The sequence below is a fragment of the Antechinus flavipes genome, chromosome 2 (assembly GCF_016432865.1).
Source record: "Antechinus flavipes isolate AdamAnt ecotype Samford, QLD, Australia chromosome 2, AdamAnt_v2, whole genome shotgun sequence".
NCBI lineage: Eukaryota > Metazoa > Chordata > Mammalia > Dasyuromorphia > Dasyuridae > Antechinus > Antechinus flavipes.
The window spans coordinates 338,455,334-338,482,456 of NC_067399.1; the positions used below are offsets into that span (position 1 = coordinate 338,455,334).

Sequence of the window (27,123 nt, forward strand, 5' to 3'; positions counted from 1 at the left end):
CGAAAAAGAGATTTAGGAGAATAAGGGTAGATTTAGAGAAAAACATAATGAGCTCCATTTGATACATGTTGAGTTTGAATCATTTAAAATAACTCTTACAGATTGTCCTTAGATTCTATATTAATTGTGTACTATAATGATAAACATTTATTAGCTGTCATTAGCAAGGTATTCTTTTTTTAAAAAAGAGTAGTTAACAAAATCTGCAGGCTGCCCATCCCTTCATCCTGAAGGTAAGAGCAGAGCCTGGCTGCCCTAGCCAAATCTCAGTAACTGTAGCTGCCTTTCCTTGCCTATCCTGTCCTTTGGGCCTCTTGCTAATATAATAAAAGAAAAAGAAAGAACAAGAAAGGAAAGTAATTCAACAGGAACTTTGCCTCCCTAGCTTAGCAACTCTGAATTTTCAGTGCTCTGAAAGAGCCCCTCACCCTCTAGACCTCATTGTACTGTTGATATCACTAAGCTAGAGTATGAGCAAACCACTTGATCTATATTCCCCACCCCCACACCTCCAGGTTTTAAGTATTGTAGATGTCATACAGTGTAGAAGTACTTAGACATAAGACATGTATGCTTGGCTAGATGATAAAAGACAACAATACAAAACTGTCTTTTCTATTGTTTATTATTAGTTTCTCAATAACCTGTATAAGTAATACAACTTGCATCTTTGTCATATAAAACTTTTCCTTTCCTCTGTACCCTTTATATATCAAGTAGAATGTCACATATTAAAGGACAACAAAAAGAACTTTGTAGAATTACAGCCGGACTTTGCTAACAATGTTTGGAAATTAAAAAAAATATATATGAAAAATGTCAGCCACGAAAATGGTTTTGTTTCCAGCATGTTCACATGCATGGGTCTCCACATACACATACATACACATTTTCTGCTTTTTTGTCATGCTACATCCATATCTGTGTATCTTAATATATTTGTTTAACTTTTAAGTGTATCATGGCAAATATACTAATGTTTTTGACTTTTGATGTCAGAGAATTTGCTAAAAAAAAAAAAAAAAAAGACAAAAACACTTTTTTGAGTTTGCCCTAGAATAAATAAAGCTTACATTAAAAAAAAAAGGAGCTAAAAAACAAGAAAACAGATCATTTTAATTCAATAACACTTAATTCTTCCAAGGAAGATTAATATTTTCTAATATTTATTTGAATGATTCAGTAAAGAAGTCATTAGAATTTGAGTAAGTCAAGACAGAATATATAATTCTGCTTTTTTGCCCAGGAGGTGGCACCAATCCCATCTCTGTACTAGAATTTTCCTAAATTTCATTAATTCATTAAATAAAAGTGAGAAACTTTTTTTCCTCAGCCCTATTATATAAAGTCCAATGTTTCTATATATCTAATATAGCATAAAGAGCCATTGGTTAGGTTAAGCTCATAAGAATGGCAACTTACACCATTCCCTGGTTCTTTACTCAGCCATGTAGTTTGTCCAGGCTCAGTTTTAGGAAAACTAAATATCTCCTCAGGGATTTGAACTTCTTATTCTCATAGTTCATTAGCTCATTACATCCATGGAATGTTGCTAGTTATACTAATCATGCCTCAAAAATATAAAACAGTAGTTTTTAACTTGAGGTTTCAACTTTTAAAAAAAATGATTATTTCAAAATACAATTGGTTTGCTTTGTATGTTTACCTTATGCATTTAAAAACATTCTTTTGGGGAATCCACAGACTTCAAACTACCTAATACTTAAAAAAACTTAAAATCCCATGGTCTTCAGGCTTCTCAAAAAAAGAAATACCTATTACACAATATGAACAAAGTAGGAAATAATTTGTTTGTTCTAATACAATGTTGAATTTCAGTATGCATTAACAGAATAATTCTACCAGGATTGAGTATTTATAACTACAGGTATAGTTTAGATAGAAGTCTGATTAGGCCTCATCAAAATATAACAATTGTAAAATGATTGATTAGTAATTTTGCACAGCTCATCTCTGCTCTAGACATTAAGTAGAAAAAAATCGGATTTTTTTTTCTGGTAGCCTCTCTTTTCTGATGATTTTCTTACTGTCAACCCAATCTTGCTACTTCTGTTGCTGCTGAAAGCTGCTGAAAATACTCTTGACTGTTAGCATTCACAAATCTTTTTGGACCTTTCAATACAAGAAAACCACAAGATCACAGTTGAAGACAGCCAGTGGCCTCTGCTACAAGCCCATATACATATACCATAGTCCACACTGCACAATAGGGAGCTGTGACAGGGCTGCCATTAGAGCAAGTTAGAGAAAAATCATTTTTTTCTACTGGAATGATGGAAGTAGGAAGAGGAAACAAAGAAAATGCTATCTAGAAACGATTTCTTCTTTAAAAACAAACAAAAAACCCTGAGTTCTTGGTTCTTCCAACTCATCCATAAATCAAGAGGACTCTCTTTGAGCCACACATGGCCAAAAGTTGACACCCCCAATTCTGCAATGGGGAACTCTATATGCTTAGGGGAATGAGAGTGAGGAGACCCATTCCATATGAAAAAAAATTCCAACAATAATCTCATTTGTACTCAAGTCTGGAAAAGTTCCCTGAATGCCAGTTCTGTGAATGTTAGATATTGCCAAAGTGGAGAGAGACATACGACTTAATAACCTGACAGACCACTAAGAAAATTATACTTCATACCTATGTATTTTTGAGATACATTTGAGAGAAAAGTGGAGAAGTTTGAGAAAGACAAACACAATCTCTTTTAATGGCAAATGAGAATCTTCCTTGACCCATGGATGCTCTGTGAAGCTGGTACCTGACGTGTTCTTTGACTTCTAGAACCCACAACTCTACTGTTGAGAATGAACTCTGCAGATGGGGAATTTGGCCCCACAGAGCTCCTGATTAAAATTCCCTCATCCCACATCTTTCTTTCTGCTGTATTGCCACAATCTTAAGTATTGGTTGGTTTCAGTGCAATAATCCTACATATCTGTGACTTGATTGGCAAAACAAAGCTGAATTAATGGTGTCTTTAAAAGAAGGTCAAATTCTGTTACTAACACTATTAATCTTCACAGTATTCTTGCTTTTGGTAGAAAGCAAGAATTATCGCCTCTACTTTGACAGAAGAAAACATTCTGGTAGAAGGAGAAAGAATTTTCTCAAATCTAGTATAATATATCGATCCTTACCTTTTTATTAGGCAAACTGTAAAACTCAAATTAGATCTCTAAATATTAGTTTTTTGCTTTAGTTGCCTCAATTCTCTTTCCTTATATTATAAAATGTTTTTCGTCTTATTTTTTGTTCTTGGATTTAGCACAATGCCTGGCATGCAGTATATGGTTAATGCATGCTTCTTATCATATATATATGCACACATGAAGTCTCTTTCTCTCTCTCTCTCGCTACACACACACACACACACACACACACACACACACACACACATTTTTATATCTGTACATATGAAGTCTTTCTCCCAGAAATCATCTTTTCCCCCTGAAACACTTTTTTCTTCCAAAGTTTAGTACTACCATCTTCTTACTCATCCAATAGCCTTGGATCTGGTTTCTCTCTCCCTCAAGTCTCCCCACTTCAAATTTTATTTTAAAAAAGATAATAAATAAAAACAAAAATAACTTCTTACACCATGGAGGATGAGCCTGAGTAGCCTGAGATTTTTGCATAGAGCCCTAATTGATTACATTGTTAAGTCATATGTATTTAAAAAATAATAAAACCTATTGTATACTATATTGTAATCTATAAAAGGGATGTTGGCTTATTTTATGGATTTCTAGAGCCCTTGTAATAATTCTGAAAGCCTAGACGTTGGTAACCATTGATATTATGTTTTGGGGAAATAAACAAAGACATAATCTCTACCTCCCCAAAACTTATATTCTATAAACAGGGGCCTCACTGATCAATTTAAATTTTTCTTTTTTTAAAAAAAAATTATATATGATAAATGGAAGTTAACTAAATAAATAGAATACAAAATAATACATATAAGTGAATAACAGAAGTACAGATACATGTGACATATTAAGAGAAAAAAAAGGGAATCAAATAAGATCTGAATATCAATTTCAAATTAAATAGCAAAAACAAAAATGCTATTACTTCATTATGCAAAACTTTTCAGAAATCCTTAGGGCAGTGGTTTTCAAACTTTTATTTTCAGTATCTTTTATCCTATTAAAAATTATTGAGGATCTCTCCAAAGCGTTTTTTGTTTATCTGGATTATATTTATAAACATTTACCATACTGGAAATAAAAACTATTTTTGAATTTGCAGACCCTCTAAAAAGGTTTCAGAGATCCCCAGGATTCTCTAGACCATACTTTGAGAACCACTGCCTTAGGGAATTAAAACTTTATTTCAAAATTGTTTCAAAATCTGAAAAATAACAAGAAGAAAGTCAATTTGCTAGTAGAAAGATAACTATTAATCTGAATGTTAATGGATAATGATAGCTTATTCTGATAGTTCAAGTGAAAAACCAAAGTTAAAAAAAACACATACAAAAAAAAGAAAAGAAAAGAAAAGAAAAACACTGGTAATTTATTCTACTAGGTATTACTACAAGTAATAAAATTTTAATGTGCTTAAAAAAAACATACAGATAAATCTGAATAGGGACAATTAACCTACTTCATTTTCCCCTTTCCTTATGTCTTAGCTTTTCCTTCCTTTCTTCTACCTTCATTTCTCTTGTTACTCTTTTTTTCTTCTCTTTTTCTTGCTTCTTTCTTATATTTTCTTCTTTTTCTCCTTTCTTTCACTCTTTCCTTCTATATATTAGAATATATATATATATATAGACACACAAATATATATTCATGTACATTGTGCTAACTATATATAATTTTATAGTTCATATTTTAAATTTTAGAAATAGAAAAGTAAATTGCCTCAAAATGACAATTTAACTTTTTTTTTCCCCCCATAGGAGATAGCATGGCATAGTACAGTGGTATTAAATTCAAAGAGAAATAAAGATTCCCTGCAAGTCATCTAGTAACTTAGTTTTAAATATATATGTTATCTATGTTTTTGTTGTATTTTTATTCCTTTCATTAAATATTTACCAATTATATTTTCATCTTCTTGGGCTATACTGGAGGGTGCCTCCTGTTTGATAAAGAGATAGCTTCTAAATCAAGATCATCTGTGTTCAAGTCCTACCTGACAGCCATTTGATCTAAGCTCTTGGACAAGTCATTTAACTTCTTAAGGATGTAAAATTATTAAATTACAGAAAAGTTGCCAATCTAAATTGGTAGGATGAGTTTCCTTATCCAGGTGATCCCAATACCAGTAAAATCACGATGCCCATGACACTTGATTGGTCTCATTTATGTTGATCATTGGCTGTTTTATATACACACACACACAGAGCACATACATAATATCATTTTTATCAACAGGATAAAAAATCACCATTTTAAGCCTTAAGCATATGACTTTGGATGGACATACCTTATTTTTAAAAAACATGGAAGAAGCAAATAGAGGTGGAGTAGCATCGTGTGAAGTAGCATGTAGGTGTGAGGGGTGCTGGTTGTGATGATGTAATCTCTGCTACTACAAGAATCTGAAGCTTGATAATTTGCTTGAGCTAGGAAGTTTTGGGCTGCAGCTAGGGGGTAAAGCCTAATTGGATGTCCTAGTAAGTCTTATAGATTTTTGGTCCTAGAGAATTGCATAATGGTGGCCTTAGAACCATGGAACAAGTCAGAAACACAGCAAAGAGTAGTGGAATCAAATCTATGAGTGGCTATTGTACTTCTACCCTGAATGAGATAGAGAAATCTTGTCTAAAAAAACCCCAAAACAAAAAACAAAACAAAAAATAGGAAATTGAGGAATCAGAGGGATGAGGCATGGGAAAAACATTTTGGGTGAAGATTAACAAATAGAAACCAATAATTTTTTTTTTCATCAGAGGATATTACAAATCATACGAACAGAAAGAAGAGATAGATGAGGAAATGAGAAAGGGTACTGGAGCACTTTCTGTCAATATCAGAACACCAAATAACTTCTTGATTTGACTTAATAATAGTTCCATTCTTTAAAAGGGGGCAAACAAGGATTCTCCTCTGGATCTGGTCTCTGTCTCTAACAAGGAGGAATTGATTATTGGGGTAGAAATGATGAGATGGTTAAAAGGAACTGACCTTTCCTTCATTCCCTTTCATTGGTATGGTTTTATTTCTTCTTTGATATAAAAGACAATCTGACAACCACTAATACTTATTTATATGATTAAAATAGAGATTTGGAGAGAAGTCTGGCTTTCATTGAGACTAAGCCATGAGAAAGAAAGCAAATACAATTTTTTGGAACAGGGAAAGAAGTCTTGCATAGTCTGACATGTACCCTAAGTTCTTAAGAAAACAAATTTTAAAGAATTCATACAAAGTATAGGTTACATTCTATGGTTTAAAATTTGATGAGAGTAGTTAGCCTGATAGGGATGAGACACTCTCAAGAATGAAATTTTGAAAAAACAAAAGGACACAATTCCAATGAGGAGGGAAAATGGGAGATGTCTGAAAATGCTATTGCAGATGTACAAGGAAATCATCAACCAATTTAAATTTTAAAAGGAAATTAGTCAACAATATCAGTTAAAGGAATAGAGGGAAAAGAGAAGAGTCAGGGGAGCACTATATAAGTTTTTGAAGGGTTGTCACACAGTTGAGAGATTATATTTCTTCTGTTTAGTCTTGGAGGGCAGACCTAAGAGCAATGAGTGGAACTTGACAAGGGAACAAATTTGGGGCTTGTTCAAAATTGTGCAAAAATGAATTGGGCTGCTTCTCGAAGTAAAGGGTTCCTCCTCACTGAAGGTCTTCAAGTAAAGGGGTAAAGAAAGGGAAAGAATGGGATAAACACTTATATGGTGCTTACTACTTACCAGGTATGTACTAAATACTTTGCAAACAGATTTTCATTTGATATTTATAGCATTCCTGCAAAGTGGGTGCTGTTTTTATTTCCATTTTAATAGTTGTTGAAACTAAAGTAAACAGAGATTAAGTAACTTGCTGGGGTTCACACAGTAATTCCAGGCCCAATATTCTGTGCACTGTGCTACTTAGTTGCCTGAATAAGCAAAATAATTATTGTTATCTATATTATAGTTGGGAATTCCTTTTTGATTTTAATAGGTGATCTCTAAAGTATCTTCCAGAGGGAAATTCAGGAATTTCTAGTGATCTTCTGCTTGCCTCTGTGAAAAAGTACAAATCCTTCAGGAATTTAAAGCCTTTTCTATCTCAACCCCAAATGCCATTCCTTACTCATTCTCCATTACTATTCTTCTAACGCTATAATCCAAACTAGCCTGTGTATTCTTCACACATAATATCCCATTGTCCCTGGCCATGTCCTTACCCAGACTATCCTCCATGCACTCACCTCCACCTCTGTGTTATAGAATCTCTTATCTCCTTCAAAGCCCAGGACATGAGCCCATCTCCTTCATGTGATTTTTCCTTTGGTACTCTCAGCTTTTAGAAACTACTCTGCACAAATTGTCTTGTATTGTATGTATATATGAATATTCATGCATACATATATAAATATATAGACACGTGTAAATATACATATATACACATGTGTAGATGTTTATATATGCACCCTTATATGTCTATATGTTCTCTCCCCCAATAGAATATAAACTCCTTGAGACCAGGAATGAGTTCATTTTTGTGTTTTAACACCCAGTGTCTAGAATAGTACCCAGCACATAGTAGGTGTTTGTTAAATGCTTATTTCCTTTTTTGCTAAAATTCTGTGATTCTGTTACTCTTAAAATTTCTGGGAAATAATTATATAATTTATTGAATGAAAATTAAGATATTTACATCAATGCTAATATAAGATGATCCTTTTACTACAGTAAAAAAAAATGATCCTACAGCAATAGATCTTCATATGATAAGTAATGGCAGTGGAATATAATCCTGTTTGAGTCAGATATATGGAACACTGGACATAGAATGTCAGACATAGAATCAGAAAGTCCTGAATTCAAATTCAGCTTCATATACTTTATTAGCTGTGTGACCCTGGACAAGTCATTTAATTTCTCAGTCTTCTCATCTGTAAAACAGATAATAATAACACCTACTTTTCAGGGTTATTATATTATTATAAGACTTTCAGGGTTATTCAGGTTATATTATTATAAGGATAAACTGAGATGATATTTGTAGAATGCTTTGCAAACCTTAAAGTGCTATGCAAATGTTAGCTGTTACTATTACTACTACACCCCCAATGACTACCACACAGCTACACCTCTTAATACCTCAGGGAACAATTTAAGTGAGTTGCAGAGCAGGCACTGATCTGTACTGATAGATGGGAAAAGTTCTCTACTTTCAGGTTTCTGATACCCATGAAATCATAAGTTCAATTTTTAAAAATATAAAGAGAATTATAAAGATTATAACTCCCAGAAAGCTAATTTTCTTAAAGACAACTCACTTTTTTTTCATGTTTCGTAATAGGTATTCCAGGCTCACCTGCACTGGGAAGAAGTCAGCTTGTGATTGTGGTAAGAATGCTTTCATTTGCAATTTTTAAGTAAAATACTTTTAGGAAATATTTTGATAATAGTTTGGGGTTTTGAAATAGATTCAAATACTTGAACAGATTCTTATCCCATCAATACAACTGTCTAGAATAATCTGTACATATCTTCCTGCCCTGCTTAATTCTTGACTTTACCTGTTTAACATTCTTAAATCTTTCCTCTTTGACATTGTAAACATTTTTAACACTACAAAGGAAGTGCTAGGGTATTGGATGTTATTATGGCAACATTTTTATGTGTCCCAGGGCTTTTAAGGAGCAGAAACTCAAAAGGAAAATTTAAGTACTAAGAGAAGTCTGATTTATAAGGTGTAGCAGGTGAGGCTCTCTTTTCTGAGTCTGTACCAAGCTAAAGCTTTGCCAAATTAAACTGATTCTGAGGATTAGATTTGTACTTTGCTTTGGACTTCAAAACAGTGCCTAGCAGTTTGTAGTAATTAAAAATATCTATAAATCCTTCTCTTCCTCGCCTCCAACCCCTTCGTCATCTGCAATAGACCACATTCTGTCAAATAGACACTTTTTTGTAACTGATGAATTCTTGTTTTGGCACAGTATACAAAATGATCAACTAAAGCTCACAGCTAATTCATAACTAAAGTCCTACACCAAGCATAGTCCCTGAAAACAGGTTTAAAAAAATATATATAAAAGAATTGCCACTGATAGCCATATAACCTTATATTTCAGTAATTTTAGTTTTAAAAAAAAGTAAGTTAGCTTAATTTTATTAAATAATGTAAGAAACCACAAGAATCAGAAGAGAAAGTATGTGGGAAGAGTGTGACAAATTGAGATATTTAATTCCTGGGAAAACTCCATATGTAGGTAAACAGGTAAAGATATTAATTTCCCTGAAAACAAAAACAGGTATAGAAAAAAAAAAAAAAAGACATCCTAGCACTCTAGATTTCAGTTGGAATTAGACAACAAAAATTGCTAAACTTCTTATACCATATGACCCAGTAATCTCACTATTAGGCACATAACCCAGGAAAGACAAAAACCTTAAAAATTTACAATACATATTAAAATATTCAGGTAATCTTTTGTTTTTTGGTGGTAGCAATGAAATGGAACCAAAAGTGGGTATCCACTGATTGGGGAAGATAGAAAAAAATGACAAATGAACATAATGAAATCACTATGTAATAAGAAATGGTGAGTATAGGGAATTTAGAAATATGTGCAAAGATCTGTATAAATTCATGCAATGTGAAATACGCAGGACCAAGAGAACAATAAACACAATGACTACAACAATAAAAAATATTATAATTATATATATATATACATATATATATAAACATAAAAATAAAAAGATTTAGAGGAAATTTGATAAAACCAATGAAGATCCTGAAGTAGAGACAATGAAACTTAACTCTTCCCTCATGGTAGGTAAGTGTGATAATGATGGTAGTGGAGACTATTACAAAAGAATATTTTGGTAGTGGAGACTATTACAAAAGAATGTTTACATTGGCAGTACAGGTTTTTGGTAACATATTTCTGTTTATTTGTCTTGGTCACAGAGTCAAGGTTAATCAGGGGATGTAGAGTGAGTGGAAAATGATTGATAAAAAGAAAAGATATCAACAAAACCCATTAGAAAAGGGAAAAAAGGACTAAGAAGCAAACTGATTGGGGTAGAATTTTGCAGGCTCAGTTTTCTAACTTTCATGATAGGGTAGTGCAGTAGTGCCTGGATGTTTAAACTCAGCTTTTCTCACTCCAAATCTTTCTTGATTCATTAATTGGTAAGGGAAGACTCCCTTACAGATATGTTATGATTTGTTTATGCTACAGGATGAAAATGATTAAGAAACACATGATGACTAGAGCTTTATCTCTAGAAAGTACATAATTCTTTTCCCTCATTGTAATTGAATGCCATTTCTCCTCCTCTCAGAAAAGGTTAATATATATCTAGCACTTTTTTTATTCCTTAACACATTTTGTTATTTTGTTATACATACTGCTTTCAATTCAGTAGGAGTTTCTTGTATATTTTGGTAGTAAAGCAATAGGTTCAATTATGTCAGAGAAAAAAATTAAACAATAAGAACCTTCATTCTTTCTCAAACAGTTAAATTATAGAATATTAAGAACTGAAAGGGGAATTCTATCCATTTTACATATGACAAAATTGAAGCTCAGAGATACAAAATGATTTGGCTAAGGCCACATAGTTTATTAGTGAAGTCATTTGGACCAGAACCCAGTTCTCCTGATTACCAGTACAAAGGCTTTTTCATTTTTTACCACGTTAACTTGCATCTTAAAAATGATCATTAAAAGCATATACTAGGGTATTTTTAAGCTTTGTACATTTCCTCCAAGTAGAAAGAAATGTTAGTGTCATGGAATTTTAGAATTGGAAAGAGCAACCCCTTCATTTAGATAAGGGAACTAAGAGATCTAGAAAGGTTAAATAATTCAAGATTAGAAATCTATGATTGGCAGAACTGTTTAACTGGACAGAGTGAGAATGACATAAGAAAACAGACGGATTCTGAATTGGCTGCAATTATGTATGATTTTAAACAAATCATTTAATTTCACTACCTCAAGTATAATATTTTAAAACGGAAACATCTGGATTCCCTTTTCCTAGAAAAAGTGTCATTTGAATATTTCAATTATGAATTTCAGAAGGTTTAGATTCATCCAGAACTCTTATCAACTTTTTTTTTTCTTAGCTCTGTTAATCAGGATATGAATTCATAGCTTTAAAGTTGAAAATATACTTTAGAGGCCAAAGTATGGCCCAATTATATCACTTTCCCATTTAAAAGTCTGACTCTAGTACTCTATCCACTATGTCATCTTGGCTTGTTTATGGGCTAAGTGTTTATAACTATTTTAAAAACTAAGAAAAGCTTATTGTTCAAGTGTCTCTGACTTCCCTCAAATACTTCTATCTTTCATGCTATGCTACATTATTTGTTACTTAATAGGTTTATAATTAACTTGGAAGTCAGGAAAAAGTTTAGCTAGGCATTTAAGTTCCTCTGCCTACCCACAAATACTCTAGTGTTTTAAACTTTCTCATGACATAATTAAAATGTAATACTTTGTCTTTTTCCTTAGTACTATACATTTCATTTTAATTTATACTTGAACCCTGCCTGATGCCTCACTATGGCTTAGATGTGACCCTTAAATTTTTATGTAGATGTTGAGTACAGGTTTTAACAAACTGGATTTGATAAATGACCCTGATGATGCATTATAATACATGCCTGTTGTATGAAGAGCAGACTAAGCTAGGAAAGGGTTTTTCTAGGCTGGCCATAGCAACTCTGAGTACTACTGGCTACAAGTGACAATGATTAAATCAATAGATAACACTATTAATATGAGATAGCTAGGTAGATAGAGGGCAAGGTTTAGAGTCAGCAAGACTCATTTTCCTGAGTTCAAATCAAGACTCAGATACTTACTAGCTTCATGACTCTAAACAAGTCATTTCACCCTATCTGCCTCAGTTTCTTCACCTGTAAAATAAATTGGAAAAGAAAATAGCAAACCGGGGGCAGCTAGATGGTGCAGTGAATAGAGCACTACCTCTGAAGTCAGGAGGATCAGAGTTCAAATCTGTTTTTAGACACTTAACACTTTTTAACTGTGTGACTCTAGGCAAGTCACTTAACCCCAATTAACTCAGGGGAAGAGAGAGAGGAGAGGAGAGGAGAGGAGAGGAGAGAGGAGAGGGAGAGGAGAGAGGAGAGGAGAGAGGAGAGGAGAGGAGAGGAGAGGAGAGAGAGGAGAGAGAGAGAGGAGAGGAGAGGAGAGGAGAGGAGAGGAGAGGAGAGGAGAGGAGAGGAGAGGAGAGAGGAGAGGAGAGGAGAGGAGAGGAGAGGAGAGGAGAGGAGAGGAGAGAGGAGAGGAGAGGAGAGGAGAGGAGAGGAGAGGAGAGGAGAGAGAGGAGAGGAGAGAGAGAAAATAGCAAACCACTCCAGTATCTTTGCCAAATAAGCCCAAAATGAGGTCAGGAGTCAGATATGACTGAACAACAACGTTAATACTGACAAAACTAGATCATTGCATTATTGTTCAGCAAGGCTTATTTTTCTCCTTTTCCTAGTCAGGTGAGGCCAAAAATGCCCTATTGCTTTCTTAGTGCAAATAGAGAATAAAGCATACTATGAAATACTATGAAACTTTATTCCAACTGCCTTAGGTTAAAGTAAAACATAGCTAAAGCACTATGTGCCAGTGCTCTATGATCACCAAGGATTCATACTCCCTATTAAAGGCAGAAGCTATTTTGTGAAAGTTAAGTTCAGAATAAGCCTTCTATCACCTTAGAGAGATGACAACTTTTCAAGTAAGTCTAAGTTTGGACTTTGTCCCTGTTTTTTCATGTGTTGATATTTTATATTAGGAAATAGGAGAGCAAGTCTGTTCAGGGAAGGGGAGGGTCTCTCTATAAATCAGGTAGGAAATAGCATTGTTAAGTATGAAATGTGATTCTTATATGGTAAAATGAGATTTTTTTTAGAACCACAAAATGCCCCATCTTTTCTGCCTTGTAAGATTTTAATTTTAATCTGAACATTCACTTAATAAAATAAAACATACATATGCTAACATGTAAATTTTAACAATCAAATAATTGACAAAACATGGGATGACATTCAGGGTGTCACTTCTTTTTTTGCATTGCTTTTATGAGAAGAAGCACTATATTTAATATGAAATTTGGCGTTAAGCTAATATTTAAATTTAGAGATGAAAGGAAGCATAAAGTTCATGTCATTCAATGCCCACTTTTTATTTCAATTTGAGGAGACACTCTGAGAGATTAAAGGACTACTCCAATATAAGTCATTTACAAGATAATAATTAATAGAACCTAGATCAAAACCAGAATCCTGGACTGGAAATCTTTCCAGTATTCACATTAATAGATAAGGTAAAACTTTCTTATAGGATTCTATGACCAATTTATCGACATCATAATAGTCTAAGAAAAGTATGCTTCTGCTTTTGTTTTTAGCTTGGCTTTGATTCTTTTCACCTATATATATCATTCACTTAATCTGAGTGATATTAAGTCATAGCACTGCTAATTTGCTGATAATTTGGGAATCATTAAGGGGGTGGGGGTAAGGAAGGAAGCTTGCTTTTGATTATCAGCTCCTTTTTTTGATCCCTCTGAATTAAGCCATTCTAAATAAGGTTAGTGAATTAGGCCAGTAATTACCTTCCCATCTCCAATTCCTCACTTAGATCTCCTAGAGGACTGTAATCATGCCTATCTTTTCCAGTCAGGCCTCATACTCCTGTCTGATCTTGTTTTCCAATTCCAGTTCTGATTGTATAAACAATATAGTGATAGGCAATTAGTAATTGAAAATAAGACCTTTTTGTTATGGGTAGCCATCTTGACACACAAGTCATTGGTGCTTTTCAGCCATTTTCATTTGGGTAATATACACAAACTAGTCATAGCAACAGTATCTCTTCAATTATGAAGACAGGTTGGGATGACATGACCTTTAAGGTTCCATCCTCTTACATATTTAGGATTCTATACTGTAAAGCTTTACAAAAAGTAATGAAATTTCCCAAGGCAGAGATAGACCTAGATTACCAAGATAAGAGAAACATAGGAACTGAAAGTATTGTCACCATTATATCCAGCAGATATTAAAATACTAACAGTCCTCAATTGCAAATGGGTTATACTTAAAGAATTTCTTTGTATGTTAGGTAATTCTTTTGGGAAAAAAAAATAAGGTTGACTTTAATAATGGAAAAGAGATTAAAAGCAATAGCAAACCCTGGCTTTAAAAGATTTGGTAGAGGTCCTAATGCTAGAGAAGTCATCTTTCCAAAATTTCAATTGGCTACCCCACATGGAGTGACATTAAGGGGCACAGGAAAAAGACACAAAGCACATGGTTGGTAATGTTGTCAGTAGTAGTCTCTGACAGAGACCCAATACCAGAGCCAAGAACTCAACAAAAAGACAAAATTGGAAATAACTATTCCATATTATAGCTCCCAAATAAACAGAATTTATATATGGTTATTGGGACTTGCAGATCAATTGGGCTGACCCAGATTATAAAATAATTATAATGGAAGACACTACCATTTCATTCAGTGGGAATTACAATATTAATAGTCTTCAATTACAAATGGATTATACAGATTTCTTTGTATGTTGAATAAATTAAACTCTCACCCTAGAAACAATATTATATATGGTAGCTTTCAGGCCATCTCACATCTTTGCAACTCATAATTTACCAAGAATAAGTACTACAGGACATATTCATTATGTCTAACATTATAATGGAAGAATGAAGAATACAACTTAGTATACCTGTTTATATATTTTTTCTTGATTTTGTGCAATGGGATGGACAATTTCCCTTGATCCAAATTGCCTTTGGAAGCTTGTGGCAGGTGACTGGTGGTGTGTGTGTGTAAGATAGAAAAAGAAGTAGGTGAGGATAAAGATCTAGGTGATCAAAGACAAAGAACAGTCTTATACTATCAAGTCAATTACTGCTTAAAATATAATTCAAAATAGTAAGTATCTATTATTGTAGGTAAGGCACTGTGGTTGTCATTTTGAAGTACACATGATATTCTATGGCAGTGAAACAGTCCCAGCTCTCAAGTTTACATTTTACTAGGAAAAACATGAACTTTCCTAAGTAAATGTAAAGTACACACAAGGTTAACATCAAAGAGGGAGTACAACTGGGGGGAATCAGGAGAGACCTTGGGCAGGAGGTGGCATTTAGACATTTCTTTGAAAGCAGCTATAGCTTCTACAAAATAGAGGTGATGAGTATATATCAGATGTGGGGGCCACTTTGTAAAGACAAGAAGTTGCAAAGTGGAGGAATAGTTGATGTGTAAGTGACTTGCATACTTAAATGTGACTGCAACCCTGCTCATGATTTATAGTAAGGACTCAAATCTTGGTGCTACAACCAGAATACAGACTGTCAACTAGCATAGTTTCAGCCATTCAACAGGCATTTATTAAATATGCCGTATGTGTCAGTGTAAATGGCAGTTATTCAGAATGTACATTGTGCTAAGCCCTGGCGACAGAAACATAAAAAGCTCCTGTTTCTCAAGCTTACATTCCATTAGAAATATTATATACTATTGGGTGATACATGTTTATCTGTATGAATTTAAGCAACCCAATGTCTTTTCATTTTTACTTATGAAAATGTTCATGTTGATAAAAAGATCAAATAAGTTGGGTTAAAAATAATGAATTAAAGAGTACAATAATACTTCAGGATTTTGAAAAAAATGGCTGAAGACCCTCCCCTGATACACTGGTGAGAACAGTAAAAGCAAAACTGAACTGATGGTTGTCCAACCGAATATAAATATTCTTGTAAAGGGAAAAAAAAAAAATCAACCTAAACACTTCCCTTGAACTGATAAGTTGAGACACATTGAGTTCCTCCTAATTGGAAATCTTAAAGCAAAAGTTGGATGACTCCTTTTTGGAGGGAGAGGGGAATATATGGCAGTAAGGATATTGTTGTTATGAATAGATGACTGCTTAGTTCCTACCAACTCTGAAATTCTATGTTGCTCTGGTATACTGTAATAATCTTGAAAGAAAGTGAATAATGATTAGAGGTCAGGAACTAAGAGCATACATACTAATCAATTCACAATTAAATATAATATATAAAAAATATAATGCTTTACAGTTTTCAAAGTGCTTTCCTTACAACAATGCAAACCTATTAGTGACTCTAGAAAAATTCAAATCACATTCTATGGGAAGAACATTATCTTGCCAGTAAAAGATATCACACTTACACATTTTAAGTTTTTGGCATCCAATATACACCTAGGCACCTATTTTTTTTTTTTTTTTTACTGCAGGAGCCTTTTTTAAAAGGGAAAGAAAATGTGTTCATTCAATTCTAACACTTTACATAAAGATTTATCCTTTCATTTTGTTTTTAAAATATTTGTGGATAAAATAGGATTCACTTTCTCTCCCATTTCTAAAATAATTTTATTTTGAATACATTTCATTTCCCTGAAGGAATTCAGGACTGATGTCAAAATGTACCCAGTTGGAAGAAATGAGTTTGGTGGAAGATATATCTACCATTGGATGATGTTTTGCAAGTTCATACAGTAACAACCACTCCATAAACCATCAGTATAAGGAAATCACACTAATAATCAGGCCAATGATTTTTTTTCTGTAATATTTTATTTGTTAAAGCTTATTGAATTTTTGCAGAGATCAGTGGCATTATACATAAGAGACATGTATACAGAACCAAATTCTATTAATAATAAATTTTAAATCAAATATTTGCTACAAAAACATACTGCTTGAAATGTCAGAGATATAAAACTTTTGCCAAAGTATTAAAGTTTAAGGTAAATCGTAAATTTCTTCTCAAACTAACTTTACTAAATTTTATCATATATAGCATTTGATCAAGGATTTTACAAAGAACAAAGAAAGCCCATGATCTTAAAAGTGTTTGTTTGTAGGAAGTCCTAATTAAATTAAATGTAATAAAGGTAGCGATTTGTTGCAGCATAAAAACACTGAATTATATGGCTAGAGTATGATTTAAAATCATCTAATCTAGCTCCTAATTTTACAGATGAGGAGACTGAGATCCAGAATGTGACTTATTCAAAGTTTTGTAAGAGCTGGGACTACAACCCAGGTCTTTTAAACATGATTTATATTCTTCTATGTAAGAAATAAAATTTTTTGGTTACTTTCACATTCACAGAAAGGGGGAAAAACAACCTGGATATTTTGTTGGTATGTATTAATGTGTTTACTCTTTTTACTTAGTTTGAAATACAGATTATTCTCAGGGGTTATTTTATATTTGTAAATAGATGACTTTTGGATGACAGATTAATTTTGAGTTTATTATGACCACTCCACATTGCAATCTGTGAAAAATGTTTTCACATACACATACTTCTACAACAAGGTGTGCTCTATATGTATAAATGAATTTGTCTTTGTTGAATCCACTTGTTTTCTCTCCATTACTTTAAACATTTACTAAGGACCTATCCATTTGAGTCTTCAGAGTTGAACAGTTTTAAAATATTGGTTCTCTCCCCTGGGATAATTTAAAATTCCCACCATATTAACTGTGAAACTCTTAGACATGTACAAATAATTATAAAGCCTGGGTTATAGTAAGAATTATTGTCAAAGGACTTCTTTTTAAAAAATCATATTTTTTTACTACATTTTACTAAAAAATGTTTTTCCTTAAAATGATACATTGGGTTTTTTCAACCTCAAGATTTTGTAATTTGACAGATTTTTTAATTAAAATTTTTTTATTTTCAAAACATATGCATAGACAATTTTTAAAATTCACCTTTGCAAAACTTTGTGTTTCAAATTTTTTTTCCCTTCCCTTCCTCCCTACCACCTCTCCTAGATGGCAAGTAATCCAATATATAAATAGAACAGATTAAAAAAAAAAAAACTGATGAAAAAATGGAGAAAGGACAAAACTGAACTCATTATCTTTCCTCCCCAAACCTCCCCCTTCACTATTACCATAGAGGACATTATCCTCCCAGTCCTTTGGGAGTGAAACACACATATCATCCCCAACATACTCTCTCTCACAATCTCTCTTCTCTTCCCCCATCCAAATCTGTTGCCAAGTCTTGTAGATCTCACCTTTGTAAGATCTCTAATATGTCCCTCTGGCATTCCTACTTCACATCTAAATTACTGCAATAGCCTACTAGTAGGCCTGCCTAATCTGAAATCTGGAGTTTCCTCACTCCAATGTTCTCCATTCAATTATCAAAATGAAAAGTTTAGTAAATAAACTAAATTTAATAATTTAATAATTAAATAATTGTTTAAAAAATAATTTCTTATTGTAAAGTACAAGTTTTGCAAAGTTTACCTACCCATTCCCAAACTCTACTGGCTCATTATTGCCTATCAGATAAAATACAAAATGCTCTGGCATTCAAAGCCCTTCCTTTCCAACTCATCTTACATCTTAAACCTTACTACCCAACACTACTCTCTAATGCTATGACTTTTTCTCTGCTATCTCCAGTCCTGGAATGCTCTTTGTCAATTGCTTTCTCTGGCTTTAAGTCCCAACTAAAATCCTATCTTTCCCAACCCCTCTAATTCTACTGTTTTCTCTCAATTATTTTCCTGTATCTTTCAATTACTTTCCATTTATCCTGTTAATAACTTATTTCTATGTGTTTGTTATTTAAACCCATCAGACTGTGAGCCTGTTGAGGGGAGAAACTTTATTTTGTCTCTTTTTGCATCCCTAGTGTTAACAGAGCAAGAAAGAGTGATAGAGAATGATATGCATACATACACATACACATACACATATATAAACATGGGTTTACATATTTTATAGAAAGCACAGGAAAATAAGGAACAGCTAGGTGTGTCAGTGAGTAAGATGATGGATTTGGATTTAAGAAGATCTGAGTTCAAACATGCTGCCTCAGACACTAGCTCTGTGACCCTATACTTAATCTCTCAGCCTCAGTTTCCTCCTTTTATCTCACAGAATCGTCAGAATAAAAGGGAGGGTATATGTATAGTGCTGTGCAAATCTTAAACTGTTATGTAAATGCTAGTTATTACCAAATTCTAACTTTGTGATATTCATTCACACAAACAGTAACAGAATGAATGTAAACTAGAATTTAGAAGATATGGATTCCATTTCCAATTTTGATAGGGAGAGCCTAGAACAGGAAAATCTCATTTTTTTTCCATCTCATGGAGCTCTCTGGCTGTTTATGGACCATTTCTTAGGGAAAAAAGTTTTAAAATGCATAAAATAAAATACATAGGATTATAAAGGAACCAGTTGTAAGGAAAATTACCAATATCATGTATATATAAGTATGTATGCATGTATAAGTATATGCATATCTATCTACATATGAATACATATATCTTTCTATAAATAAATTCAATTTCTAAGAGCCCAGGTTAAGAATTCACTGTCTAGAACCAAGCATTTTCTTTTCTCTCTAATCAAACATTCCTTTCGGTAAATAGGTTTATTCCTCATTTTTTTTCTGTATGGGAAATCCAAGGAATGTCAGGAATGCCAAGGGAGAGAAGTGACGCTAAATCACGAAGCAGCTGGGATACCGAGGAATCACCGCAAAGCGCATCGCTGAAGAAACCAGGTTGTCTAAGAGATACCTTCTTCTCCGAGGCGTCTCCGTGCCGCCAGTATTCGTCGTTCTCATCCCACCCACGCATCGTTCAAAGCTTCTTGCAAGCTCCCCACGGGGCTCTCCCCCGCCTCCCGGGGAGTGGGCGGCAGTTCTCCAAGGGCAGTATGTACAGCCCCCAGGAGCCCTACGCCTCGATTATCCTACATGCCAGGGGTCTTCCGTGTCCTCAAAACACCTTCCAGGGATCTCTAAAGCAAAGACTACGTCGGCGCCACCCCCTCTGGCAAAAGGTGCAGGAAGAGTACTAGGGAGAGATTTCAGCAGCATCTTCCAAAAAAAAAAATCTCTGCTCGGTGGAGGATTGCTTTTGTCTGGGGCCCCCTTTAGGCTGACCGTTCCGCGCGCTCCCGCGTCAATTTCCTACTTACCTTTTCCCACCCCCACTCTCATGCCCTGTTAGGCAAAGAGTGTCACCGGCCGCGCGCCACTGCGCGCCGGGCCACGTTCGGTCTCTGGCTCGTGCAGGTTTCCTAATCCATGCAGTTCCTCAGTCACTCCCCTAACCACCTCTCCATGCTCCCACTGGCTCCTCTTCCCGGCCCGTGACTCCGCCTCTCCTCCAACCCTGGCCCAGCCACCTCCACCACCCCCGGAAACTCCCCACCGGCACTCTAGCTCCCAGAGGCTCCCACTTCAGCTCCAAGAGGTCTCCCCAAGTCCTCCGCCTTCCGAGAGCGAGATCCCAGCTGTTGTTGCCGCTGCACCTGCTGTCTCAACCTCCCGCCTGGCAGGGGCTCTTCTCTCAGGAATCCTCAGTTCCAGCCCGGACTCGGCTCACGCGGGTGCTCAAGGCGCGCGCGCGTCAGTGCACTCCTTCCCTTTCTCCAATCCGACCCGGCTGTCCAGTTGCCTCTCGCGGCTCTTTTGCCTTTTCGTTGCCTCCGACCCCCCAATCTCCTAGTCACGCGCTCTGACTCCTCCTTCTCTTCGTCCTTTCCCTCACGGCTGCCAGTGCCGAGTCGCCTTTAGTCCCCACCCCCCTTTCTTTCCTCCTCCCTTTCCTCCTCCTCTTCCTCCCTATCCCTCCTCCTCCCTCCTCCTCCCTCCTCCTCATCCTTCCCTCCGCGCTCGCGCGTTCCCTCGCTCCTGCTCACTAGCGCGCTCCCGGCCCCGCGCGCTCCGGGCCCCGGGTTTCTCTCAGCTCCTGCCTGTGAGGTGACTGCGCTGGGAAATATGGCGACCGAGGGAATGATCCTCACCAACCACGACCACCAAATCCGCGTCGGGGTCCTCACAGGTAACCGACAGGTGGGGGATGCTGGGACCCCCTCGGCTGCTTCCCTGGCTCTGCCTCGGGCTTCTCGCCGGTGGCCGCTCCTCTCTGCGGCCCCCGGGAGAGCTGGGGGGGTGGGGGGGTGGTGAGGGAATCTCAGAGTTGGAGGGGGGGGACTGACAGTCGGCGGCGCTGCTGGGGGTTGGGGTATCCCCGGGGGTCTCCCCCCTTTCTCCTCCCTTGAGAGCTGCAGCCACCCCCGCAACGTGTCAGGGCCCGGCACTGCCGCTATTGCCGCTGGAGCCGAAGCCGGAGTCCCCGGCCTCCTGGGAGAGCTCAGGGGCCGGCGCTGCGGGGCACTGATCGTGCGGCTGGAGAAGGAGCTCGGCGTGCTGGGACCCCGCATTGGGAAGCAGTGTGTGCGCCCCGCGTCAGCCGGAGCGCATTCTCCCGGTGTGTGTGTGTGTGTGTGTGTGTGTGTGTGTGTGTGTGTGTGTGTGTGTGTGTGTGTGTGTGTGTGTGTGTGTGTTTTGGGGAGAGATTCAGCGTCCGCCCCTTCTCTGATTTCTCCCCCCTCTCCTCTCTATACACCCGGCAGCTCTGGAGCTGCTTTGGCCATGGTTGAATGAGGCTTTGGCTGGACACTACCGGGAGTGTTCGCCTGGCCAAACTCCGTTACCACCCCACCTGTCACCTCTTGACCATTAGCTCCCTAGGGAGGAGAGGAAGCACCTTGTATGAGGACAGATGATGGAATCTGCATTTTGCCTCCTTGAGAAAGGAGGTAAATTTTTTTCTCCCTTCCCCCTCTCCATCTTTCTACAACAGCTCTGGTACTCTACACAGACAAGGTGGTCGTTTCCTGTTCTCTTACTACTCCAGCCCGGATCTGCCTCGGGAATCCCCCAGTACTCTTTGGCACACATCTCCCATCCCCCAACTGGTGGAAGGTCCGGAGGCTGGTAAAAGGCGCACTTTTCCTCGGGCCCGCGTTTACCTCCTTCTCCATCGATGTGTGTGCTCTGCATGTCTGATTTGGTTGCGTTATATTTGGGTAATAACCCTCTGTTCGGCGATATGCAGGCAGTTGCTGCAGGACATGACTCCCAGGATAAATAAATGGCAAGTGAATAATTTCTGAAGGGTTTTGGTTGTGATTTGGTTTCTATAGTTGTTGCGTTTCTATGTAATAGAGACTTGGTGAAATGGGTTGAAGGACCTCTCTTTGGTATTTGGCTTGAAGCAAATACAAGCAGACTCGGCGATGAACCTCTGGTTTTAAGCTATGGAAAATAAATTACAATGTTGATGGTAATCTAAGCTCCTCTTCTTCCTCTCCGTTCCACTGTATGTCTACATATGACAAAGCTGAGATAGTGCTCTAGGAAGGACTAAAGTCATTGCCATGGCTTATGGTTTAAAAAAAAAAAATCCTTAGGCTACTGGGTGGAAAAAAATCCCAAAGTACCGGCTTTTTAATTTAAAAAAAAAAATTCAGACTTGCGCTTATTGATTATTATCATTATGTGGAACCGAATATCCCTCCCAGTGCTGACACTCCGGGCTGTTGAATTTTTCTTATTGAAAGCTCCCTGGCAGGGGAGCTAGTCCAAATGATTTTTTAAAGAAGGAAACCCCCAAGTCAGAAGGTTCGCTGTTTTTTCTTCTTGGTGCTGAAATTGTTAAATGGTAATGGGATATTCCTCAAGGCTTTCTGGAATTAGCTAAATTAAACAAAGAATCTGACTACAAAATTATCAGATTGAATGTAAATTGGTTCTTCTGTTAATTCTACAAACTACAGTCTGAATCTTAGCTTGCAAAAGAACCAGCCTCTGGAGTTAACAATAAAGGATGGAATATTCAGTAAACTCACACAGAAGCATTATACAAAGTATCTGCAAAGATACAGTCTAAAGCTCTTTTAGGAGTTTGCAACTGGAAAAATACTGATAGCTGCAAACACTGAACAAATTTACTAAGTATACAATAACTTTTCTAATTTCTTTTACAGTTGAGCTTGCATTGTGAGGAGGGTAGTATAAGTTTGAATAAAGTGGATTTATATTTGAAAAAAGTATTGAGTATTTTTGACTTAAATAGAGAGGTAGAGGATTATAGGGGGAATTGAGGAATTCTAGGAATATCTGTCTAAAAACTTCTGAAGCAGAGGATAAGGATTCATAAATCTTTAGAGGAAAAAGTATATGACATAGAATGTTAATCAAAGATATAGCTTTTACAGTGGAAATGAAATATGCAATAGATGAAGAGTTCCCCAAAAGATGAAATTGCAGTAATCTAGATGAAAGATGTTCAGAGCCTGAAATAAGACAGTAGCAATAGGGGTGAAGAGAAAAGGAAAGGTTTGGGAGAATTGGTAACAAAAGCTAAAAAAGACTTGCCTTACTTTCCCTCTATAAAAAGCTATGCTATGAGACAAAATTTGTTGATACTTCTTTATGGAAAGGTGAGACATGAGGAGGAGGAACATTTTTCTGTATCGTGTGTGTGTTTTGAAATAAGTCATTACTCTGCTTAGTATGGTATATATTTTTGGGAAAAAAATATGAAGGAATCATCATATATAAATAAGATGGTAGCAATAGGAATGAAGAGAAAGGGTCAGCTTTGGGAGAGTTGTTAACAAAAAGCTAATAAGATTTGTCTTCCTTCTTCCTAAAAAAAGCTATATGAAGAAACAAAAGTTGCTGATATTTCTTTGTCAGATGATGAGGTATGGGAAGGAGGAACGATTTTCTGTATCAGGTGTGTGTTAAAATGAACCAAGTTACTCTGCTTAGGATGGTATGTATTTTTAGAAAAAACATGAAAGAATCAAATATTGTACATTTTTGTATGTATGAGAATTTTATGGCAATTGTATTCATTTTTTTCAATCATAGGATTAAAAATTATATTGAGTTATTTTTCAAGACACTAACTTGATTCTTTCATATCAGGCATTCTTTAACTTGGGGTCCATGAATTTGATTTTTATTTTTTACTATTTTGGTAACTATTTCAATATAATTGACTTTCTTTTCAATTCTACATATTTTTTATGCACTGAAAACCAATGTTTTAAAAAGAGATTCCATAGGTTTCCCTAGAATGCCAAAAGAATCCATGAAATTAAAAAAAAAAATCAACTCTTGTTCTACATGATGTCTTGAAAATGTTTAAAAGATAATATTTGTATTTTGAGATTTTTCACCTGATACATTGGGTGTAATCTCTCCAGCTTTGAATTCAGCAATTTATTATGATATATTGAAAGTTCCTTACAATAGCTGTATGAGGTGATTTCCTAAAATCATGATAGTAGGAAAGCCCAATATTTGACATAAGTACTTCATTTTTACCTGATCTTTTGAATCATTTAGGAATTTGGAAGTCAGAAGTATGGATGTTTCTTTAATTTTTCTGCTTAAGATTATAGGCACATTTTAAACAGTAACATAAGATAATATATATAAAAATCAGTTGATTAGGAAAATTTATGTTGAAAGAGTGTCATCTGTATGACTAAAAAAGTCATAGAGATTTGAAATATTTTATAAAAACTTTGTTGATTTCCGAGAAAGGAAGATAACAATCAGTGTTAATAAATGTAATTTCTAAACATTTCTTTGTTCCTTATTATGATTATAATATATATTTAAGATAGTCCCATAACTAATGGTTAATCTGAAGGTAATATTTTCTGTTTTAACTCTAAATTTGAATGATAGATAATTATAATTAGAGTGATAATTTCTTTTTTTTTTTTTTTAATAACTTTTTATTGACAGAATCCATGCCTGGGTATACCATTTTTTACAACATTATCCCTTGCACTCACTTCTGTTCCGAAGTGAGTTTTTCCCCTCCCTCTCTCCATCCCCTCCCCCAAATGGCAAGCAGTCCTATACATGTTAGATATGTCACAGTATATCCTAGATACAATATATGTGTGCAGAACTGACCAATTCTCTTGTTGCACAGGAAGAATTGGATTCAGAAGGTAAAAATAACCTGGGAAGAAAAACAAAAATGCGAACAGTTTGCATTCATTTCCCAGTGTTCTTTCTTTGGATGTAGCTGCTTCTGTCCGTCATTGATCAATTGGAACTGAATTAGATCTTCTCATTGTTGAAGAAATCCACTTCCATCAGAATACATCCTCATACAGTATCATTGTTGAAGTATATAATGATCTCCTGGTTCTGCTCATTTCACTTAGCATCAGTTCATGTGGGTCTCTCCAAGCTTTCATCTTGCTGGTCATTTCTTACAGAACAATAATATTCCATAACATCCATACACCACAATTTACCCAACCATTCTCCAATTGATGGGCATCCATTCATTTTCTAGTTTCTAGCCACTACAAACAGGGCTGCCACAAACATTTTGGCACATACAGGTCCCTTTCCCTTCTTTAGTATCTCTTTGGGATATAAGCCCAGTAGTAGCATTGCTGCATCAAAGGGTATGTACAGTTTGATAACTTTTTGGTCATAATTCCCGATTGCTCTCCAGAATGGTTGGATTCGTTCACAACTCCACCAACAATACATCAATGTCCCAGTTTTCCTGCATTCTCTCCAACATTCATCATTATTTTTTCCTGTCATCTTAGCCAATCTGAGGTGTGTAGTGGTATCTTAAGAGTTGTCTTAATTTGCATTTCTCTGATTAATAGTGATTTGGAACACTCTTTCATATGAGTGAAAATAGTTTCAATTTCATCATCTGAAAATTGTTCATATCCTTTGACCATTTATCAATTGGAGAATGGCTTGATTTCTTATAAATTAAAATTAATTCTCTATATATTTTGGAAATGAGGCCTTTATCAGGATCTTTAACTGTGAAAATGTATTCCCAGTTTGTTGCTTCCCTTCTAATCTTGTTTGCATTAGTTTTGTTTGTACAAAGGTTTTTTAATTTGATATAATCAAAATTTCCTATTTTGTGATCAATAATGATCTCTAGTTCATCTTTGGTCACAAATTTCTTTCTCCTCCACAAGTCTGAGAGTAAACTATCCTATGTTCCTTTAATTTATTTATAATCTTGTTCTTTATGCCTAAATCATGGACCCATTTTGATCTTATCTTGGTATACTGTGTTAAGTGTGAGTCCATGATTAGGGTGATAATTTTGTAGACTGTCTCAGTGGTTATTATATTTGCAGGTAATCTCAACATTTCATTGATATTCATAGTAAATTATATTTTTAAAAAATAAATTTTCTCACCATTCTCAATTTTTGGAGGAGTCTTAAAAAAAATCAGGGCAGGAAACCATTTCTCCTTTAAAAAGCAGATTGAGTTAGTTACTCAAAATCACTTATTAAATGCTTGTGTTCCAGGTGCTGTATGAAATTGACATTTCATTATTGAAATATGAAAGAGTAGAAATTAACTCAGTTATCGTTAATATTATAATTTATCATCTATACTAGCTATTGTCCAAATTAATCAACAATTTCAAGGCACATTAGAACCAGTTATATCCTAAAACTAAATGTTATCAAGAAAGCAGCTATTGAAAAATGAGACTTTTTAGGAGGGAGAGGGATGTTTAATATAATATAATAATAATGCCATTAAGAGAAATAAGTACAAACATAAACAATAACTATTATGGATTTTAAAACTTATTGGAAATCAGAACACTGTTACTATAAAAACATTTATGTGTATTTTAGTAGCATATAAATAAAAAAATTTTAATGAAAGTAATTCTAAAGTAAGCTGCTGAGGTTTTTTTTTAATGAAAGTACTAATTAGAGTAGAATAGTCTTTACTAAATCTTAGTTATATACAAATGCCACATATATTTTCTGAAAATTCCATTTCCTGATGTGTTGTAATCATTCATAAACTTTTTACATTCTTAATCGTAAACTTTTGAAATGATGAATTCTTTGAGGTGAAAACATTGCTGAAATTGTCTCTAGAACTTTGTATTGTATTTCTGCATAGTAGATTATTAATCAATATTTGTTGAAATTTGGAATTTTCATTTTGAGAATGGCAATAATGGAGGATTAAATAGATAAGCAGATCACTTACTACCATTGACAGAA

At 35.3% G+C, this 27,123-nt stretch overlaps 2 protein-coding genes and 1 long non-coding RNA gene across 17 annotated transcripts in view; all 3 read left to right on the forward strand.

Moving 5' to 3' along the window:
• Positions 1–20,127, forward strand: part of CCDC196 (coiled-coil domain containing 196) — a 30,271-nt gene extending 10,144 nt beyond the window's left edge. The window contains exons 8-9 of one of the 2 annotated variants that reach the window (XM_051977858.1): positions 8,503–8,549; positions 19,685–20,127. In XM_051977858.1, the coding sequence (XP_051833818.1) occupies positions 8,503–8,549; positions 19,685–20,079 (442 nt within the window). In that variant the 3' untranslated portion in view covers positions 20,080–20,127. Of the gene's footprint in view, positions 1–8,502; positions 8,550–19,646 lie in introns of both variants that reach the window. The other variant, XM_051977859.1, reaches the window with a different exon arrangement.
• An 86-nt stretch (positions 20,128–20,213) lies between these two features.
• GPHN (gephyrin) overlaps positions 20,214–27,123 on the forward strand; it is a 725,565-nt gene continuing 718,655 nt past the window's right edge. For all 14 annotated transcript variants that reach the window (XM_051977840.1, XM_051977841.1, XM_051977844.1 and 11 more), the window contains exon 1: positions 20,214–21,068. In XM_051977840.1, coding sequence (XP_051833800.1) covers positions 21,005–21,068 — 64 coding nt within the window. In that variant the 5' untranslated portion in view covers positions 20,214–21,004. The remainder of the gene's footprint in view (positions 21,069–27,123) is intronic.
• On the forward strand, positions 21,207–22,182 carry LOC127549644 (uncharacterized). Its single transcript, XR_007950679.1, has 2 exons — positions 21,207–21,497; positions 21,873–22,182. It is a non-coding gene; the product is annotated as an uncharacterized LOC127549644 (long non-coding RNA).